A 22,260-nucleotide genomic window follows, 5' to 3' on the forward strand; every position below is an offset into this window, starting at 1 on the left:
AGGCTCGGAAAAAAACCCGGTTTTTTTCCGTTTTTTGGGGGGGGAAATGGAAATTTTCGGAAAAATTGAAAAAAAATGCTACATTAGCATTTCTTTTGTCTTTTCTAGATTGAAAGTCATTCTGTTACTTTAGGAACATAAAATATGACTATGGGCATTTTTACTTGGCATGAAATTATCACAACTAGCATATTAAAAATATAGTGTATCCAAACAATTATTACAAACAGAATACCCATCCACATGCAAAAACAAAACTGAAACCTTTTAATTTTCTTCTGACAATAGCACCTCCTAAAGGAAGAAATGCATCTTGTTCTTGCATTGGAGAGTTCAGTTTGTAACCTAGGACTTGCTTGTCCTCAGTGCACAGAAATTAGATCAATCTGATACCTTATAGATATATTTTAGAAATGATTTGGAAAATATTTGAACACCTTGTCTTAAAATATTTTATTCATCATGTTAAAATAAAACATTCCATAGTCAATTTATTTTATTTTTTCAGTTTTTCCAATTTTTCGGAAAAAAACAAAAAAGGCTTCAGGAAAAAACGGAAAAAACCTGTTTCCCCCCCGAATTTTTCCGTTTTTTTCCCGGGCCTTCACATCTCTACCCAGGGCCTCCTCAGCCACTTCCTGTTCCTCCTGGGCCAAAGCGAGCGTATCCTGTAATGTCATCCCCTCCCAGAACCTGTAGGTAGAGCCCATTTTGACTGACCGCTTTGGCCCAGGGGAGGGCTGGCCTAAAACACCCCTGATGCTGGAATGTGGGGCTCTGTGGGGGCCTGATGCTGTGGCTAGAGGGTTTGGACCCAGATGACCCCATCTTCAAATCCTTCCTTCACTGCATAGCTCTTCGTGGCATGCTCACAGGCAGGCGATCGCTGCATCTTGCGGCAGTGAGTTCCATAGGCAGCAAACCTGGGCAAACTGCCGTCCACATCTGACAAGACAGAAGACCCTTGTGTCGGTTAAGAAGGGCCCATTTTTGTGTGTGTGCATGTTTCATTAGGGGCATTTTCCCTTTTAAAATGCCCAGGAGCCATAGCTGGCAGAGCATCTGATCCTTTTGGGAGGGGCTGTGGCTCAGTGGAAAGCATCTGTTTGGGATGCAGAAGGTCGCCGGTTCAGTCCCCAGCATCTCCAATAAGGATCAAGTTGTAGATGATAAGAACATCAGAAGAGCCCTGCTAGATCAGACCAATAGTCCATTCTAGTCCAGCATCCCATCTCACACAGGGGCCAACTGTTTTTTTCTGGATGGCCAACAACAGGGCATAGAGGCCGAGGCCTTCCCCTGATAAGAGCATCAGAAGAGCCCTGCTAGATCAGACCAATAGTCCATTCTAGTCCAGCATCCCATCTCACACAGGGGCCAACCAGTTCCTCTGGAGGGCCAGCAACAGGGTATAGAGGCTGAGGCCTTCTCCTGAAGTTGCCTCCTGGTTCTGGGATTCAGAGGATTAGTGCCTCTGAACATGGAGGTTCCCCTCAGCCACCATGGCTAGTAGCTGTTGATAGACCTATCCTCCATGAATCTATCTATGGGAACAGAAGAAGAGCCCTGCTGGATCAAACCATCTCATCCAGCACCCTGTCTCACACAGGAGCCAACTGGTTTTTCTGGATCGCCAACAACAGGGCAGAGAGGCTGAGGCCTTCCCCTGAAGTCGCCTCCTGGCTCTGGGATTCAGAGGATTAGTGCCTCTGAACATGGAGGTTCCCCTTAGCCACCATGGGTAGCAGCCATCGATAGACGTCCTCCACAAATCTATCGAATCCCATTTTAAAGCTGTTTATTCCTGTGGCCATCAGTGTTCCCTCTAAGCTGAGTTACTGTGAGCTAGCTCACAGTTTTTTACCCTCTGGCTCACACATTTTTGTCTCAGCTCAGGAAGGAGGGCTCCAGAGCAAACTAATTTATGCACCAGCCAAAGCTCCTGCTCACAACTTTAATGCCAGTAGCTCACAAAGCAGAATTTTTGCTCACAGGGCTCCATAGCTTAGGGGGAACATTGGTGGCCATCTCTATATCCCCTGGCAGCAAATTCCACATTTTGGTAATCACTCTCTGTGTAAAGTCATGATGTGGAAGACCCCCCTTCCCCCACTTGAGACCTTGGGGAGCTGCCGCCGGTGTGAGTAGACGATACTGCCTTTGATGGAGCCGGGGTCTGATTCGGTACAGGGCAGCCTCCTGTGCCCTTGGCTTGTGTCTGTTTCAGCGTGCCTTTCTTTTGGGGTCTTTGTGCAGCTGGAAGACCAGTCGCTGCAGGTGGAGCAGGTGAAGCGCGACTTGGAAGCCAAGACAGAGGAGCTGGCTCAACTCCAGCAGTCCTTAAGCCAGTCCAAACAGGTAGGCACAGGTAGCCTGGCAGAGAAGCAGGTAACCTAGAACTGCCCCAGGTCACCTTGGATCCTTGGGGTCTCCAGGTGGTGTGGACGGCCCAGGCTAGCCTGTTCTCCTCAGATCTCGGGAGCTAAGCAGGGTCGGCCCTGGTTGCTGCTTGAATGAGAGACCACCTACGAAATCCGGGGTTGCTACGCAGAGGCAGGCCATGGGAAACCACCTCTGTTAGTCTGCCCTGATTTGGATGGCCCAGGAGAGCTCCGTCTCATCAGATCTTGGAAGCTAAGCAGGGTCGGCCCTTGTTAATACTTAGATGGGAGGCGACCAAGGGAGTCCACGCTTGGCTTGGACCCAGGAGACAGAGGCTTCTCTTTCTTGGGGCTACAAAGCACCTTGAGCCAGCCCTAGCTAGGGTGGCAGTGAAAGTGGACATAAGAGCATAAGAGAAGCCATGTTGGTTCAGGCCAATGGCCCACCCGGTCCAAAACCCTGTGTCACCCAGTGGCCAAAACCCAGGTGCCATCAGGAGGTCCACCAGCGGGGCCAGAACTCCAGGAGCCCTCCCCCTGTTGCCCCCCAAGCACCAAGAAGACAGAGCATCACTGCCCCAGACATAAGAACACAAGAGAAGCCATGTTGGATCAGGCCAATGGCCCACCCAGTCCAACACTCTCTCACACAGTGGCCAAAACCCAAGTGCCACCAGGAGATCCACCAGTGGGGGCAGGACTCCAGGAGCCCTCCCCCTGTTGCCCCCCAAGCACCAAGAAGACAGAGCATCACTGCCCCAGACATAAGAACACAAGAGAAGCCATGTTGGATCAGGCCAATGGCCCACCCAGTCCAACACTCTCTCACACAGTGGCCAAAACCCAGGTGCCATCAGGAGGTCCACCAGTGGGAGCAGGACTCCAGGAGCCCTCCCCGTTGCCCCCCAAGCACCAAGAAGACAGAGCATCACTGCCCCAGGCATAAGAACATCAGAGAAGCCATGCTGGATCAGGCCAACAGCCTATCTAGTCCAACACTGTGTCACCCAGTGGACAAAACCCAGGTGCCATCAGGAGGTCCACCAGCGGGGCCAGAACTCCAGAAACCCTCCCCCTCTTGCCCCCCCCCCAAGCAACAGAGCATCACTGCCCCAGACAGAATGTTGCATCTATACCTCATGGCTACTAGCCACTCATGGACCTCTGCTGCATGAGTGCTTTGGGATGTGCTGAAGGTAGGCCAAGGTTGGAGCCCAGGAACGCTCCACAGTGAAGCAGCGAGTAGAGGTTTCTCCCTGCCATACTGCACGCAGGTTGGTTCCGACCTCAACTCCCAGTTGGAAGCCCTCCAGGCCGAGAAGGACGCGCTGCGGAAGTCGGTCAGCGAAAAGGAGTGTGAGCTCATCTCAGCCAAGGGCCTGATCCAGGAAAAGGAGCTCCTCTTGAGCCAGGAAGTGGACAGGAGGGCCAAGGAACTCCAGGAGCTGCAGGGGAAGCTCACGGATAAGGTATTGCAGGGGATCGGTGGGAAGCTGGTAACTTGAGAGACCATCTTGCTTGACAACAGCAGAGAACTCTCTAGCCACTGGACAGGGAGAGGAGGTAGTCTGTGGCTGGCTTGACAGGCCTTGGGTTACTTGGTGCCTGGGAAAGCACGACCCTCTTGCAAGTTATGCAGGGACAGCTAGTATGACGTAGTGGTTAATGTTGAATTAGGACTGGGGAGACCTACGTTAAAATCCAGGAAGCTCGCTTGGGTGACCTAAGTCAGTCTGTCTCTGCCTACTTCACAGGTTTGTTGTGAGAATATGGCAGAGGAGGGGAGACCCTACTCCACCACTCTGTAGTATAGCCAGGAGATCCTAAGGTTGTCTGGCAGCCTTAAGTTCTAGCCCTTTTAGCATCACGCACCACTAAGTGGCGAACTAGTAATGAAAAGGAACAGTGTGGATGAGATTGGGCCTGCAGCTCAGTTGGGAGAGCTCCTTCTTTGCATGCTGCAGGTCCCCCAGGTTCAGTCCCCGGCATCTTCAGTTAAACGATCTTTGAGAGCAGGTGCCCAGAAAAGACCTTTCTGTGCCTGAGAAACTCAAGAGGGTTGCCTCTGGTTAAAGGTGCCAGTTTGGTGTAGTGGTTAAGTGCGCGGACGCTGATCTGGGAGAACCGGGTTTGATTCCCCACTCCTCCACTTGCAGCTGCTGGATGACCTTGGGCAAGCCATAGTTTTGTCAGAGCTGTCCTTGAAAGAGCAGTTCCTGTCAGAGCTCTCTCAGCCCCACCTACCTCACAGGGTATCTGTTGTGGGGAGGGGAAGCGAAAGGAAAAGGAAAGGAGTTTGTAAGCCACTCTGAGACTCCGAGTGAAGGGCAGGGTATAAATCCAATCTCTTCTCCTCCTCCTGTTCATACGAGATTCTCAAAATGAAGAACCCAGCCAGGGTGGCTGTGTGTTAGAATGCTGGAACGGGACTGGGAAGACCTGGGTTCAAATCCTGGTTTGCTGTGATGCTTACCAAGTGACTTTGGACCCATCTTTCTCTCAGCCTAACCTACCTCACAGGGGAAGATAAAATGGAAGGGAGGAGAACTTTATATGCCGCTCTGACTCCTTGGAGGAAAGGCAGTGTCAAAATGCATGTCAATCAACGAAATAAATATGTAATAATTTAGTCAGAGCCCTCCCTCCCCTGGGACTATTTTGGATGAAATTGGTGTGAAGTACTGAGTTAGATGCCTGAAATTAATCAAAGGAGCTTTTACGTCCCCCTGCGTTGCTCCCCCACACACTGAATAAGGCACTTTTAATCTGCTTTCGGTGCACTTTGCAACTGGATTTTACGATGTGGAACAGTAACATCCACTTGCAAAAGATCGTTAAAGTGCACTGGAAAGTGGATTAAAAGTGCGTTATTCGGCGTCTGTTATGAAGCTCACTAAGGGGCGGGAGTACAGGTGCACGGCAGTTCCGAGGCTTCCCTGCACCCAGACTCGCTCAGAACGTTCAGCATGGGAGAGATCCGAGCTGGTGTGTTCCCTCCAACAGAAAAGCCAGGAACAGGCCCTGCAGCAAAAACTCCTGGATGACCAGTTCAACATCCTGCAAGGGACAGTGAAGGAGGCAGAGAACATCATCCAGGACGCCGTCGCCAAGGTGGACGATCCCCTCCACATCCGCTGCACCAGTTCGCCAGGTAGGCCGAGCTCTTAGCCATTCGGGTGAATCTCTTCCATGGTGTAGTGGTTATGTGCGTGGACTCTAATCTGGGAGAACCAGGTTTGATGCCCCACTCTTCCACTTGCACCTGCTGGATGACCTTGGGCAAGCCATGGTTATGACAAGAGCTGTTCTTGAAAAAGAGCAGTTCTCGAAAGAGCTCTCTCAGCCCCACCTACCTCACAGGGTGTCTGTTGTGGGGAGGGGAAGGGAAGGAGATTGTAAGCCGCTCTGAGGCTCCTTTGGGTAGTGAAGGGTGGGGTATAAATCCAATCTCCTCCTCCTCCTCTTCTTCCTCCTCCTCCTAAACTGGTGTGTGTGCATGTGTGTCTGTGTGTGCACATTAAAGCAAGCCTCTTTGCAAGACTGAGCATTATTCCTACAATTGTTTTGGCAAGGGAGTTTTTTGAATAGGCCCTACACTTTCGGCTTTTGCCCTTGTGGCCTTAACAGGTTTGATACATTACTATATCAAGCCTTTATTCACCCAGTCGTCGCCCTATCCTCCGGGAACCCTGGCTCCTTTACTCCCTGATAAGGATCCCAGGATCACTCTAGGAATTGCAAAATTTGTCTCAATCCTTTTAGCCCTTGCATCTAAAAAATAAGAAATAAGCGTCTCCTGCTGCTCAAGATTCATTAATCAGTGAGCTTCTAAGGGTACAAAAGGACAAAAGACAAAGCAAGCCTCTAGCCCTCAGTCAGGGCTTCCCCCCACTCTCATTTTTGTCACTCGTGTGCCCCAGTTGCTTCAGGGCTTTTTTCTCTTCTGCAAGTGTTTTTCGCCCTCTAGTGTTCAATTCTCTATTACATCGCTGTATCTCTGGCATATTTCCCGTCCGTTTTAAAGTGCCGGGAAAAATGCCAGAGATACAGCGATGCAATATAGAAGTGGCCACTAGAGGAAGCAAAATATGTGTGGAAAAGAAGAAAAAACCCCAAAGCAATAGGGGTGCACAAGCGACGAAAATGAGAGTGCAGAAGAACCCTCGAGAAAGGATGCCACGGCCTCCAGTTTGCGAGACTTGAGCAAGGCTGTTAATGAGAGCACATTCTGGAGGTCATTAATGTATAGGGTCGCCAGACGTGGGAAGCGACTTGATGACACATAATAACAAAACCCTTAGGGCAGAACAGAGAGCCTTTCAGCTTGCCAACATCCAAATCGCAAGATGTGATAGTCCCGTTGTACACTGCATTGGTCAGGCCGCACCTGGAGTATTGCGCGCAGTTCTGGAGGCCTCACTTCAAAAAAAGGATGTGAACAGAATGGAGCAGGTGCAGAGGAGAGCGACAAGGACGATCGGGGGCCTGGAGACCAAGAAGCCCTACGAGGAAAGGCTGAGGGACTTGGGAGTGTTTCGTCTGGAGAAGAGGAGGTCGAGGGGGAGACAGGATGGCTCTCTTTAAGTATCCGAAGGGCTGTCACTTAGAGGAGGGCAAGGAGCTGTTCCTGTTGGCAGCAGAGGACTCACAAGAATGTGTTTAAATTAAGTGCGGGAAGGTCCCGGCTGGAGATTAGAAAAAACTTTTTGACAGTAAGCGTTGTGCAACAGTGGAATCAGCTGCCTGGGGAGGTGGTGATCTCCCCCTCGCTGGCAGTCTTCAAGCAGCGGCTGGACAAACCCTTGTCAGGGATGCTCTAGTAGGCTTCTCCTGCAATGAGCAGGGGGTGGGACTAGATGACCTCTATGGCCCCTTCCAACTCTGTGATTCTATGATTCTAAGGGTGCAGGAGAGATGTCATAAATCTTTTCTTTCTCCCCGTCTTTGCTTGGCTGTCCTGGCAGATTACCTCATCAGCCGCGCCCAGGCGGCTCTGCAGTCGGTGGGCACCGTGGAGGGTGGGCACAGCCGTTACCTGGCCAACATGACAGGTAAGTGGCGGGTGTCGTGAGCCGTGAGTCAGAAGGGGGGTGGGGGGCTGGAAGAGGGGAGAGACGAGGGCCCCTTTCAGACAGCCTCTGTAATCCGTTTTGGGAGCTGGTTACTGACGGATTTTTTGTGTCGTTTCAGACACAACCGTCTTAGCAACCGGCTGCCAACGGATTTTATTTATCTTTCCATGCAAAGCCGCTTGCGTCCAGTTAGCAAAGGGCAGTTGAGCCATGTTTGAGGTCGACCGCTTTCTTTAGTTTTCACCTCAGCTTTGCGCATCTGAAGTGCTGTAGTGTGCTGTTTAACATGCTTGGAGCGCTTCCAGTAGCGCTGTGCTTTCCCTCCCGCCTTCTTTTGCCATGTGATCTTCCTTGAACTTTTTTTGGAACGTTCTAAGTTGAGCGCTATAGCGCTAGACCAGTATAGTGCTTTAGTGCTACAACGGCACCATTGAGATACACTGAGAAGTGGTATATTGATGTAGCGCTACAGTGGTCAACTTGGAAAGTTCCAAAAAAAAAGTTCAAGGAAGATTGAAAGGGCAAAAAGGGGCAGGTGAGGAAGTGCGGTGCTGTTTGAAATGGCCAGATTGCTTCAGAGACGGAACGAAATTCACTGTATGAAACTCCTGTCCCTGTATAGATTTACTCGAACTCATAAGAACCTAAGAGAAGCCAGTGTTGGATCAGGCCAATGGCCCATCCTGTCCAACACTCTTGTGTCACACAGTGGCCAAAAATAACAGGTAGGACAAAAAAGGGGGGGGAAGACTGAACCTAAAACCTAGAATTCAGAACCTATAAAGATTAGTCAAGAGGGCAACTCTTAAAATCTAATTATGAAACCTAAAAAATATACATGTATTTATTAAACACAAATTAAAATAATGAATAAGGGCCCATTCATACCTCATATACAAATATAAAAACATACAAAGGCTGATGAAATAGACCTAACGCGTTTCGGCCTTTACAGGCCTTCCTCAGAGGTCTAATACAAATAGAACATGTTGGCTGATATATAAAAATATATACAATTATACATATACAGAATATGCAATAGAGACTAGAAAACAATTGTTCCAAAGTTTAACCACTGGGCAAAGAAGAGAAATACAAAAATACAAATACAGCCTCCAGTGAAATCACATGTCCAGTAGTACTTCTCTCTGGTCAACCTATATATTCTCCTGAGCTTGTACAGCCAAATGTTCCCAATGAAATGTTTCTTAAGTTAAAAGCAGTATTTGTATTTTTGTATTTCTCTTGTATTTTTACATATCAGCCAACATGTTCTATTTGTATTAGACCTCAAAGCAGGAGCCAGAGGTGGCTGGCCAGGAAGTAGCCAAGTGGGCATGCTCTTGGTGGGTGGGTGAAGGTAGGAGGGGGGCACCAGCATAGACTGTGGGGTCCTGGCTGTGGAAGCCTGACCATGCAATGAAGCTGATGGGCAGTAGGTTCAGGATGGACAAAAGGAAATACTACTTTACACAGAGTGATTAAAATGTGGAATTTTGCTGCCAGAGAATGCAGTTTGGTGTAATGGTTAGGAGCGCGGACTCTTCTCTGGGAGAACCGGGTTCGATTCCCCACTCCTCCACTTGCAGCTGCTGGTGTGACCTTGGGTCAGTCACAAGTCCTCTGAGAGCTGTTCTCTCACAAGCAGTTCTCTCTCAGAGCTCTCTCAGCCCCACCTACCTCCCAGGATGTCTGTTGTGGGGAGGGGAAGGGAAAGGAGTTTGTAAGCCGCTCTGAGGCTCCTTCCGGTAGTGAAGGGTGGGGTATAAATCCAATTTCTTCTTCATCTTCTTCTAGTGATGGCCACAGGAATAAACGGTTTTAAAAGGGGATTCGATAGATTAATGAAGGATAAGTCTATCAATGGCTACTATCCATGGGGACAGAGGGGGACCTCCACATTCAGAGGTGCTATGCCTCTGAATCCCATAGCCAGGAGGCAACATTGGGGGAAGGCCTCGGCCTCTCTGCCCTGTTGTTGGCCCTCCAGAGGAACTGGATGGCCACTGTGTGAGACGGGATGCTGGACTAGATGGACCCTCACTGGTCTGATCCAGCAGGGCTCTTCTGGGGTTCTTCTCAGGGGAAGGCCTCAGCCTCTGTGCCCTGTTGTTGGCCCTCCAGAGGAACCGGTTGGCCTGTGTGAGACGGGATGCTGGACTAGATGGACCCTCACTGGTCTGATCGAGCAGGGCTCTTCTGGTATTCTTATCAGGGGAAGGCCTCGGCCTCTCTGCCCTGTTGTTGGCCCTCCAGAGGAACCGGTTGTCCCCTGTGGGAGACAGGATGCTGGACTAGATGGACACTCATTGGTTTCATCCAGCAGGGCTCTTCTGCTGTTCTTATGAAGGCCTCGGCCTCTGTGCCCTGTTGTTGGCCCTCCAGAGGAACCGGTTGGCCCCTGTGTGAGATGGGATGCTGGACTAGATGGACGCTCACTGGTCTCATCCAGCATGGCTCTTCTGCTGTTCCTGGGGAGCCCTTCTCGCCTCTCCTCTAGAATGAGGACGGTTGCCCTGAGGCCTCTGCTGGGTTGTCTTGACTCTTCCTCTTTGTTGCCACAGATGTCTCTGGACTGGTGGGTGCCTTGGCCCAGTTTGCCCACCTGACTGCGGACACCATTGTCAACGGCAGCGCCACTTCACACCTGGCGCCCACGGACCCTGCAGACAGTGAGTACCTCTCCGAGTGGCACAGACATGGTAGCGCACGGCAGTGCCTTTGAGCTGACGGGCGAATAGCACACGTCACGCATTGCTGCCGGCCCTACCTGCTATATTGTGCCAGTTTTGTTTGTGCGGTCGCCAGGTCCCCGGGCACAGACACCGGCAGCACCTCCTGTGGAGCTGAATCAGTGGTGGAGAGTGCCGCCGAGTCCCAGCTGGCTTATGGTTTGGTGTAGCGGTTAAGTAGGAGCTGCGGTGGCTCAGGTGGTTAAGACGCTGAACTGCAGGCTGTGGAAGGTCGGTAGTTCAGCAGTTCGAGACCTGAGTGTGCCGCATGATGGAGTGAGCTCCCATCTCTAGTTCCAGCTCCTGCCAACCTAGCAGTTCGAAAGCAAGAAATTGCAAGTAGATCAATAGGTAGCACTTCGGTGGGAAGGTAACAGCGTTCCGTGCACCTTGGTGTTTAGTCATGCCGGCCACATGACCACGGAAACGTCTTCGGACAGCGCTGGCTCTTCGGCTTGGAAACGGAGATGAGCACCGCAACCCTAGAGTCGGACTTGACTGGCTTTCGAGCAAGGGAACCTTTACCTTTACCTTTTAGCGGTTAAGTGCACGGACTCTAATCTGGGAGAACCAGGTCTGCTTCCCCACTCCTCCACTCGCAGCTGCTGGATGACCTTGGGCAAGCCGTGGTTCTCTCAGAGTTGTTCTTGGAAAAGAGCAGTTCCTGTCAGAGCTCTCTCAGCCCCACCTACCTCGCAGGGTGTCTGTTGCGGGGAGGGGAAGGAGTTTGTAAGCCGCCCTGAGACTCCGAGTGAAGGGCGGTGTATAAATCCGATCTCTTCTTCTTCTTGTTATTATGGCAACCCCACAGGGGGTTTCCAAGGCAAGAGACACTCAGAGGTGGTTTCCCCTTGCCTGTCTCTGCGTGGCGACCCTGGGCTTCCTGGGTGGTCTCCCCTCCAAACACTAACCGGGACTGACCCTGCTTAGTTTCTAGGCTCTGATGAGCTCAGCCTAACCTGGGCTGTCCAGGTTTAGGAAGTGGATAGTCCCTGTGCTGGAACTGAAGGACCAGTCCCATTTTGTGCTGGGAAGACTTTTTTCGTTCACCACCGACTCCAGCCATCCCTCTGTGTCCACGGCTGGTCTGGATGACTTCTTGACATCACTGGACATGCCTGTTGGACAAGAAACTGGGGGCCCGCAGAGCCGAGTCTTCTTTCCCGTTACTCTGTCGTGAATGAATAAATTGTATTGTGTATGGCTATCGGCCATCACAGTTTTATATAAAACTGGATCCCTAATACCTTCAAATACACATTTAGTTATTAAATCCAGCGAGAATTAAATTCATTTGTACAATATCTAAAATGTCTAAAATTACCTCAAATTAAAATTATATATGGCATTTACAAATTCCAGTTCTAATTGTAGCAGTGCGAAAGCCTTGCCTCTCAGTAAGCCACGCTCCCAAGAGCCACCTTTGCTGTAGCCTTCCTGGCTTCTACCGCAAAGAGTGCTGCCTTATAAGATACCAAAGGATGTGTGTCTGTGTTACTCTGTCGTGGGTCCCTTCGACTTGACCAGCGGCTGATCCACACAAAACAGGGGAACGAGATCTCATAGGAAAACCGTTCTTCTTTAAGCAATCAAATCTAAAGGAAGGGTTAAAGCAAGAATTCTCAAAACAAATCAGGCCGGCATTTCCATCCCTCCAAAAACCCGTGAGAGGCAGCAGGGTGCAAAGGCTAGGGTGTTCAGACAAGGATTTGGAAGACCCAGGTTCGAATCCCCTCTCTGCCATGGAAGCTGCCTGAGTGACCTTGGGCCAAAACACACACTCTCAGACTAACCTACCTGAGGGGGTAGAACAGTGCCCTGACCTGGATAGCCCAGGCAAGTCTGATCTTGTCAGATCTCTAAAACTAAGCAGGGCTGACCCTGGCAAGTACTTGGATGGGAGACCTCCAAGGAATACCAAGGTCATGACCAATGTTCCCTCTAAGCTATGGAGTCTTGTGAGCAAAAATTCTACTTTGTGAGCTAATGACATTAAAGTTGTGAGTGAGCAATTTGGCTACTGCATAAATTAGCTTGCTCTGGAGCCATTCTTCTTGAGCTAAGGCAAAAATTTGTGAGCTGGAGGCTAAAAAACTGTGAGCTGGCTCACACTAACTCAGCTTAGAGGGAACACTGGACTCATGACGCAGAGGCACGCAATGGCAAACCACCTCTGAAACGTCCTTTGCCTTAAAAACAAGGTCTAGCTCGCCACCTAGTGGTGCATAACGCTAAAAGAGCTAGAACTACGGGCTGCCAGACAATCTTAGGATCTCTTGGCTATACTACACACGATGCCATACGGTAGTCATTAATTATTATTACCTCAGAGGGTGGTTGTTGTGAGGATAAAATAGAAGAGAGGAGAACGATGTAAGCTGTTCTGGATCCCCGTCGGGGAGAAAGGCGGGGTATAGATGAAGTAAATGAAATAATATCTTCATCCCCGCCCCCAGTCCCGACTGCACAATTTTCACCAGTCTTCTAGAAACGGCATGGAAGCTTTCGTCTCCTTGCAACTGGATTGTTTCACATTTAACCCCTAAGAGGAAGTGGAATAGATCCTCCCCACTCAAATTTTGTATTCTGTTTTTAGTCTGTGGCTTCTAGGAACTGAACTCAGGCTAAACTTCTTCCTGGTTTTCACTTCTGTGTCACAAATGGCATTTCTGGTGTGTTCCTCTCCCCCCCCCCCCCCGGCTAGAACTGACCGAAACCTGCAGGGACTGCGGGCGGCGGAGCCTGGCCTATCTGGACAAGCTGAAAGACAAACAGTCCCTCCGACAGGCAGATCCAGCCGACGTGAGGAAGACCCTGCAGGAGCTTCTGCAGCTGGGACAGGTAGAGATGGAGGCAGCATGGCGGCGTGGTTAGGGGGTCGGGGGAGGATCTTGAAGATGCCAGTTAGAACCGATGCTCTGCCGTGAATTCCTCTCTAGCGGACCTTGAGCCTTGCCTACCTCATAGGGCTGTTGTGACAATAAAAAACAAGGTTGTCCTTACCTGTAACTGCTGTTCATCGAGTGGTCTTCTGTGCAGGCACACATGGGATCTGTGCAGGCGCAGGCTGGCCTGCGCGTGCGCAGATCTTATGTGGAACTGCACAGAAGCCACGATGATGAACAGACTGTATTCACCCCTCCGTTGAGGAAGGGCGGGATAAAAACTTGCTGGACGAAGCCGAGTTGTGGGTTCATGGAGAACATGAGGAACACAACGCCAGGGTTTTGCTGGGTCCAGAGTGCTTAGTTGAGTGCCTGTCGCAGTTTGGTGTCGTGGTTAGGAGCGTGGACTCTAATCTGGGAGAACCGGGTTTGATTCCCCACATCTCCACATGCAGCTGCTGGTGTGACCTTGGTCAGTCACAAGTTCTGTTCTCTCAGGAGCAGTCCTCACGAGAACTCTCTCAGCCCCACCTAACTCACAGGGTGTTTGTTGTGGGGAGGGAAAAGGAAAGGAGATTGTAAGCTGCTCTGGTGTTTGGTGTAGTGGTTACGTGCGCGGGCTCTAATCTGGGAGAACCGGGTTTGATTCCCCACATCTCCACATGCAGCTGCTGGTGTGACCTTGGTCAGTCACAAGTTCTGTTCTCTCAGGAGCAGTCCTCACGAGAACTCTCTCAGCCCGACCTAACTCACAGGGTGTTTGTTGTGGGGAGGGGAAGGGAAAGGAGTTTGTAAGCCGCTCTGAGACTCCGAGTGAAGGGCCGGGTATAAAGCCAATCTCTTCTCTTCTTCTTCTGAGACTCCTTTGGGTAGTGAAGGGCGGGGAGAAAAATCCAATCTCCTTCTTGGCAAGAGGAAGATGGGAGGCCAAAGAGAAGTGTCATGCTGGTCTCTCTGCAACTGGGCAGCAGTAGGAAAGAGCCAGAGCCCAGGAGCACCTTAAAGACGAACAACATTTGTGGCAGGGGAGGAGCTTCCGCGGGGCACGGCTCACTTCTTCAGATACCCAACAGGACAGCCGGAGTCACAGCACCTCTACGCAAACTCTGTCTTTGTCTGAGCCTCTCACCGCTGGGGAAAACTCAAGGCACTCTAAGGAGGCCAGGCTTGTTGCCACAAGGGCCAGGTCCTTTTCGGTGGTGGCTCCTATCTGGTGGAACGAGCTCCCGGAGGAGATCAGGGCCCTGCGGGACCTGTTACAGTTCCGCAGGGCCTGCAAGACGGAGCTCTTCCGCCAGGCTTTTGAATAGGAGCCGCCGCCGCCACTACCATCGACGGGTGGCTGCAGAGCAGTACCACCGGGCTGGTTGGATTGGCCACCTGAACATCGTGGCCCACGGTAGCCTCCTCATCGACCTTCAATGTGATGTGCAATAGGGAGCGAGCATGTTAGTCGCAATGGATCCTGGGAGCCGTCCACTGTGTTAAACTGTTTTAATTGTATTTTATTGCACTGTGTGCCTTAACTGTTTTTAACTTGTGGTGTATATCACACCTTTATGTTGTAAGCCGCCCTGAGCCCGCATGCGGGGAGGGCGGGGTATAAATGAAATAAAATAAATAAATAAATAAAACGCTCTGTTAGTGGAACAGATCCACGGAGGCCGACTCTTCGTTTTCCTTTTTGAGGCCTTGCTCTACGTTCCTCCCTCTCTTTCTGGCAGGAGCTGAGGCCCAAAAGCTTAGACATCCGTCAGGAAGAACTGGGCGACATGGTCGACAAAGAGATGGCCTCCACCTCGGCAGCGATTGAAGATGCGGTCAGGAGGATCGAGGTGAGCTGGGTGGTCCCCCCCCCCCCAACCCTTTCCCCACAAAACATTGTGGAGCCAAAAGGAAGTCCTTTTTCTCATAAGGCCTATTGTGAAACAGGCTGGGCGGCGGCCCTTGTGACACCTCCCAGTGATCTGTGGGAAATTCACACCAGGGGAGGGGGGAATGTACAATTTGCACTCTGTCGATGCTCAGAGTGTAGCCTGAACTTGCCAGTCCAGATGGTACAGGGCTATGAGACGGCGGCATTGTCTTCAGGCAGAGAACGCTGCAATTACATAACTGGCCGGCTGGAGAAAGGTACAGAGGTACAGTGGAGAGGAGAGAGGCGGATGAGAGATAAAATGAAAAATCCCCTTTTGACAGGGGTGTCAAACCTAAGGCCCGCGGGCCGGAACTGGCCCATTCCAGGGCTCCTATGCGGCCCGTGAGCAACCAGTGCAAGGGAAGGAATGGGAGACTGCTTATGGGGATGAGTGGATGGAGCCACTCCGACTGTGGCTTCAGCATGGCGGAACAACCTTATCCACAGCAGTCAAGCAGCGAGGGAGCGTCTGCCCAGTGCTGCGCTGCTGCCTCTCCAGTCCACCCATATGGGTTTTCCTTTGCATCCCCCTCTCAGCCCACGAGGCCTTGCAGTAAGAATACACCAAATCGGAGCTTATCAGCTGCTGTCCTTTATACAGTTTCTATCTCCGGTACCTGACATTACGTTTTATGGCACACGTGGCCCGGCCCGACAAAGTGACGTTTATGTCAGATCCGACCCTCGTAACAAATGAGTTTGACACCCCTGCCTTTTAAGGTTCCAGCTCAGATTGTATAGCTAAATCATCTGGTGATCGGAGCTGTCGGACTTCGGCAGTCCCTTCAGGGCCATCACCCTCTGCTATCCCTTTGGGGGGGGGGGGAGTCCCTTTTAAATATACAGCCAGTGAATTGGTTGATTTAATTACGATATCTGCGACCTGGGGATTTGACCCAAGGGGTGTCTTAGGGCTTAATCTGCAACACCAAAGAGGGGTTGTGGCAAGACAGACGGGGCGAAGGAATCAAGCCAGAAGGAGAAACTTCCTCCTCACTGAGGTCTGGTAACTTGTTACCTTGACCAGTGGGACAAATTCTTCACATGGAAGCTGCCTTCTACTGAATCAGACCATCGGTCCATCAAGGTCAGTACGGTCTATTCAGACTGGCAGCGGCTCTCCAGGGTCTCAGGCTGAGTTCACACGACCTCTTACCTGGTCCTTTTGACCGGAGATGCCGGGGATTGAACCTGGGACCTTCTGCATGCCAAGCAGAGGCTCTGCCACTGAGCTTCGGTCCCCCACTTGGGTAAAGCTTGGCTCAGATGGTTTTACCTTAAAATGAATTAGACAGATGTTCACAGGAGGAGAGATCTGTCAACGGGTGTTAGCCGTGATAGCTCAAAGGAGCACGCAGATTGCATTACTAATGACCTGGGACCCTCATACCCAATGCTCCCTCCCTAAGCTGTTGAGTCTTGTGAGCAAAACTTCTACTTTGTGAGCTCCTGGCATTAAAGTTGTGAGCGAGGGATTTGGCTACTGCGCAAATGAGTTTGCTCTGGAGCCATCCTTCCTGAGCTAAGACAAAAATCGGTGAGCCGGAGGCTAAAAAACTGTGAGGTAGCTCACACACAGCGTTCCGTGCGCCTTGGTGTTTAGTCATGCCGGCCACATGACCACGGAAATGTCTTCGGACAGCGCTGGCTCTTTGGCTTTGAAACGGAGATGAGCACCGCAACCCTAGAGTCGGATTCGACTGGCTTTCGAGCAAGGGAACCTTTCCCTTTCCCTTTTACTAGCTCACACTAACTCAGCTTAGAGGGAACACTGCTCATACTGACGGGACCACCTCTTCCATAACAACCCCTCACACTCCCTTTGGTCGTCGTCTAGGAGCCTCTTGCAGGTGCCTGGCCCCAGGATGGCTCCAATAGCTGTCACCTGGGGAAGGACCTTCTCGGTTGTGGCCCCTACCCTGTGGAATGACACCCGTGACCTGCTGGACTTGCAAGACATGCAAAGCTGAATTGTTTGTTAGTTGCTGTAGATTTTCCGGGTTGTGTGGCCGTGGTCTTGGCATTGTAGAACCTGACGTTTCGCCAGTAACTGTGACTGGAATCCTCAAAGGTATAACACAGAAAGATGGAGTACTTCGACAACATATTGAACGCCTCTACGGGGAGGTAACATTTCAACAGATCCGGAGATTGGAAACACTTCGGCACAAGAAAGCACATCTACTTTGTTCTTTAACTTTTCTGCTCTCTCCTTGACACAGAGAGTACTCCATCTTTCTGTGTGATACCTCTGAGGAGGCCAGTCACAGTTGCTGGCAAAACGTCAGGTCCTGCAGTGCCAGGACCACGGCCAGACAGCCCGGAAAATCTACAGCAACTAATGAAGTCCGGCCGTGAAAGCCTTCGACAACATACTGAATTGTTTAGGTTGGCCTTTGGAGGGTAACTGCATGTTTGGGCTGTTTTAATAGCGGTAATGGAGATAGCCACCTAATTTAATATTTTAGTTTTAATATTTTGTAGTTGTTACTTGTTTTTATGTGGCATTTTACCTTATTGGCTTTAATGTCGTAAGTCGCCGCGAGACCCTTTGGGTGAGTGGCGAATTAAAAAAACCCTAACAAATAAATATATAAACTAGCTGCTAGGGGAGGGAACAAACACCTGGCAGGCCACTATTAGGAAGAGGTCTGGCGCGTGGTCAGACAGTGCAGTGCTTGGAAGCCGGTTGGGGTCCTGTCCAGTAATGTCTGAATGCGACTGTCACCCAATTCTTCCGCAGGAGATGATGAACCAGGCCAGGATAGCGAGTTCGGGCGTCAAATTGGAAGTCAATGAAAGGTGAGTGGTGGGAGGAGGCGACATGGGTAAGAGGGTGGATTTTAAACATAAGAACATAAGAGAAGCCAAGGCTGGATCAGGCCAATGGCCCATCCAGTCCAACACTCTGTCACACAGTGGCCAAAAATACCAGGTGCCATCAGGAGGTCCAGCAGCGGGGCCGGGACACTAGGAGCCCTCCCACTGTTGCCCCCCCCCAAGCACCAAGAATACAGAGCACCCCTTGCCCCAGCCTGAGAGTTCCTATCTATATCTTGTGGCTAATAGCCACTGATGGACCTCTGCTCCATATTAAGAACATAAGAGAAGCCAATGTTGGATCAGGCCAGTGGCCCATCCAGTCCAACACTCTGTGTCACACAGTGGCCAAAGCCCAGGTGCCCTTAGGAGGTCCACCAGCAGTGGGGCCAGGACACTAGAAGCCCCTCCCACTGTTGCCCCCCCTCCCCAAGCACCAAGAATACAGAGCATCTCTTGCCCCAGACATAAGAACAGAAGAAGCCAGTGTTGGATCAGGCCTCTGTTATTCCCCCGCAGCACGCACTCCCAAACACTTTCTGCTAGCAGGAGATCCTAAAGCAATTTGTTATCTATTGGTTAAAACAGAAAAGAGGATTTAAAGAGAGGGGCGCTTAAGTAGTGCAAAGGAAGAGATGGCGTGGTGTCATCTCTCCTTATATATAATTGAATAGTGGGTGCCAAAGTTCTAATTCTAAAATGCACTCCCTTAGTGTATGGCTGATGGCACTGCTCCTCAGCATATATCGCCACCAATCAGAAGGCAAAGCCCGGGTCCTGCCCACACCACAACTGCTGCGACAACCTGGTCTTTTGCATATGGAAGCTGATTGGACTTCAGTCCATTCCACACCTCAAACTCCCCCCCCCCCGCAAGGCAGTTGGAATTTTCAGATGCATAACATACCTCATAGGGGAGAGGAGAATGGGTAACAATGGTTACCACTCTCCAGGTGAGGGCTACAGATAACTCAAACATACAAATGCTCTTCACGTAGCAGAGATCAGTCCCTCGGGAGAAAACAGTGGACTCTGTCATTAAACCCTGCTGAGGTCGCCACAGGAAACTGACACTGTTTGCCCAAAGCCAGAGCACTCTCCCAGAGCCTCTTTCTAGATCCCGTTGTATTTATTTCCGCAACGGGCATTATTTCTAGTAAGAACATAAGAGAAGCCAATGTTGGATCAGGCCAGTGGCCCATCCAGTCCAACTGTCAGGCTCCTGAGTCAGGTCACACCACACAGGGCTTCATAAGAATATAACTGTTTATTAGTGGGTCCAGTACTAAAGAACACGTGTACCGCTTGTGTCAGGAATGGCCGTCAGTACTAGGGCCTCTGACTTATAGTGAAATCAAACATTCCCCCTGTAAATATGAACCAATGGATATATTGTGTGCGCGGGGCAAAGCAAGCGGGCAAAGCAAAAAAGCCGTTAACTTTCCCATCCATGTAAACTGCAGCTGGAACTTCTACAAGGTCAAGCATAAGATAGCGCACAGTAGCTGAGCAGGAGAGAGCTGAGAACGAGAACGAGGGTACCCCTCCCCATTCCAGATCTATGACGGGGCTACCTGACACCAACACTCTGTGTCACACAGTGGCCAGAAATACCAGGTGCCATCAGGAGGTCCAGCAGTGGGGCCAGGACACTAGAAGCCCTCCCACTGTTGCCCCCCCCCCAAGCACCAAGAAGACAGAGCATCACTCGCCCCAGCCTGAGAGTCCCTATCTATACCTTGTGGCTAAGAGCCACTGATGGACCTCTGCTCCAGATGTTTAGCCAATTCCCTCTTGAAGCCGTCCGTGCTTATAGCCACCGCCACCTCCTGTGGCAGTGAATTCGCCACTTTGGGTGCCTGTTAGGGAGAAAGGTGGGACGTAAAGAAAGGAAATAGATAAACTAGCACGGCTGATAGGATAGATACCCCCCCAAAAAATGTCAGAAACATTTTCTCTGCATTATTTAGGCAACTTCTTGACATTTCATTACTTCATTTTCTCATGTGAATGGCAAATTTTCTTCAATCGTGCCAAAAGCATTCATGGTCATATTTCTTGTTCCCCAAAGGATTTTGATCTCCTGCACAGACTTGATGAAGGTGAGTGTCTTTCTAATGAATGAAGAACCAGGTGAAGTACAGGAAAACCCATTTGTAGGCAGACGTCTGGGGTAGAAGGGAGTTGGGAACTGCATGCCTGGCCGACTCTTTGGCTGACCGGGATAGACATTTGCGGAAGGTGAACTTTTCCGTTATTCATGAGGGCTTTTCGGAGCAGGCAGTAGGATAGCCCTGTACAAAATGCTTCACAAAGGTCCTTGGCTACAACTCAGGTGGGGTTAGCCGTAGTGGTCTGACCAGGGGTCATTTCGTAGAAAAAGAGGTGCAGGAGCTCATTAGCATAACTCATTAGCATAACTTATTTGCATATGCCACGCCCCCTGACATCACCAGAAGTGTGTCAGAAGGCAACACCCACCGCTCAGGCTCCACTGGACTGTTTTGGATTGCTAGCTATGGGGGGGGGGAACGTGCAGATCTGTCCTCGCAGAGGAGGGAGAGCTTGTACCTGAATAAAAGTTGGGCTTAAAGGTGCCACTGGACTGTTTTGGACCAGGGGACCGGGGGCTCTGCAACTTACCTGGCTGCTTCTTGCTCCTCGTGGCCCAACTGAGGGCTGCTGTGAGCAGGGGGTGGGGCTTGTTGCATGTGCCCGCCCCCTGGGCTCCTTATTGCCGGAGCTCCGCTCCTGTGCACTCCTGCAGGAAATGACCCCAGGGTCTGAAGCAGCAGAACGAAGTTTGAGTCCAGTTGATCCCCAGAATAAAACTGTTGTTGTTCTTAAAGGGTGCCACTGGACTCAAACTTTGTTCTGTTACTTGGCTAAATTAAGGACTGTGGTCGCTCTATACTACTGTGTACAGTTTGCTGTAAATTGGATCCCACAGAGTGATGTTGCACCATTGACACCTGTGCTTTGCCTCAGTTTCTCTTTTTAAAACCTTCTGGTTGGTTCTGCAATCCTAATCCTTTTTTCACTGTTTATCGAATGTCCCATCCTGTCGATTTTAGTGACTCACTCCGTCATCCACCTTGCGTTCCAGCAAGACAGGTGGACGATAAATAATATAAATAAAAATAAATCAAATAAATAAATGTTGCCGCCGAGAGAATGGTCTCTGGAGATATCAGAAAGGGGGCCGGATTGTGCTGGAAATCTAAAGCCTCCGTTGTCGACTAACGGCACCCTGCTGTTGTGCTTTCAGGCCATCAGGCTCCTTGTCTTGACATCTACGCACTTGCAGAAGGAGATTGCGGAAAGCGGAAGGGTAAGGTTTTGTTGGCAGGATCCTTCTGTGTGCTTATTATTTTTTCAGGCAAGATGAGAACATAAGAGAAGCCGTGCTGGATCAGGCCAGCGGCCCATCCGGTCCAGCACTCTGTGTCACACAGCGGCCCAAACCCAGGGGCCATCAGGAGGTCCACCAGCGGGGGCCAGAACTCCAGAAGCCCTCCCACTGTTGCCCCCCAAGCCCCAAGAAGACAGAGCATCACTGCCCCAGACATAAGAACACAAGAGAAGCCATGTTGGATCAGGCCAGTGGCCCATCCAGTCCAATACTCTGTGTCACACAGCGGCCAAAAATACCAGGTGCCCTCAGGAGGCCCACCAGTGGGGCCAGAACTCCAGAAGCCCTCCCACTGTTGCCCCCCAAGCACCAAGATGACAGAGCACTACTGCCCCTGACAGTGTGTTCCTTCTATACCTTGTGGCTAACAGCCACTCATGGACCTCTGCTCCACATGCCTTCCAGCGGCTTCCCCCAGTGAGCAGGCCACCCTGGAGAGTATAGAGTGCACACATTTCCACACACGTACCCCCCTGCAGGAGGGAACTGGCCCTTTCCAATTCATTTAAAGCCCCAATGGTGCTGCCAACACCAAAAAGGCATGTGAATAAGAGGAGGAGATTGGATTTATACCCTGCCCTTCACTACCCAAAGGTGTCTCAGAGCGGCTTACAAACTCCTTTCCCTTCCCCTCCCCACAACAGACACCCTGTGAGGGGTTGAGAGGGCTCTGACAGAACTACGGCTTGCCCAAGGTCATCCAGCAGGTGCAAGTGGAAGAGTGGGGGACCAAACCCGGTTCTCCCAGATTAGAGTCCGCGCACTTAAAGGTTTCGCGACTGGCTCACTTTCCCATCTCTGTGGGACTTGAGGAGCCAGGATCCGGGCCTTGGCCCTGCGTGGAAACTCTGGCTGCAGCAGCTGTCTCACGGCCCCGCCTCACTGCCCCCCTTCCCTGTATGCCTTCTGTGCATACTTAAGGTTGTGGGTCTTTGAAAAGGGATTTGCCTTTTTTTTTTTTTTTTTTGTCCCTTTGGAGCACTTGAGTTTATACTCTTGGTTCAGGCTCTCCGCTTCTCCAAAGAAGCTTCAGGAGCTGG

General features: G+C 50.8%; 1 protein-coding gene across 1 annotated transcript in view; it reads left to right on the forward strand.

Annotated features, from left to right (window-relative positions):
• The window catches only part of HIP1R (huntingtin interacting protein 1 related), a 90,251-nt gene that overhangs the window by 57,899 nt on the left and 10,092 nt on the right, over window positions 1–22,260 (forward strand). Inside the window, exons 18-27 of the mRNA XM_015417650.1 lie at window positions 2,257–2,358; window positions 3,656–3,850; window positions 5,385–5,532; window positions 7,346–7,432; window positions 10,018–10,125; window positions 12,890–13,026; window positions 14,795–14,905; window positions 17,732–17,790; window positions 19,880–19,910; window positions 21,077–21,139. Coding sequence (XP_015273136.1) covers window positions 2,257–2,358; window positions 3,656–3,850; window positions 5,385–5,532; window positions 7,346–7,432; window positions 10,018–10,125; window positions 12,890–13,026; window positions 14,795–14,905; window positions 17,732–17,790; window positions 19,880–19,910; window positions 21,077–21,139 — 1,041 coding nt within the window. The remainder of the gene's footprint in view (window positions 1–2,256; window positions 2,359–3,655; window positions 3,851–5,384; window positions 5,533–7,345; window positions 7,433–10,017; window positions 10,126–12,889; window positions 13,027–14,794; window positions 14,906–17,731; window positions 17,791–19,879; window positions 19,911–21,076; window positions 21,140–22,260) is intronic.

The sequence above is a fragment of the Gekko japonicus genome, unplaced genomic scaffold (assembly GCF_001447785.1).
Source record: "Gekko japonicus isolate JY-2015 unplaced genomic scaffold, Gekko_japonicus_V1.1 scaffold64, whole genome shotgun sequence".
NCBI classification, from domain to species: Eukaryota; Metazoa; Chordata; class Lepidosauria; order Squamata; family Gekkonidae; genus Gekko; species Gekko japonicus.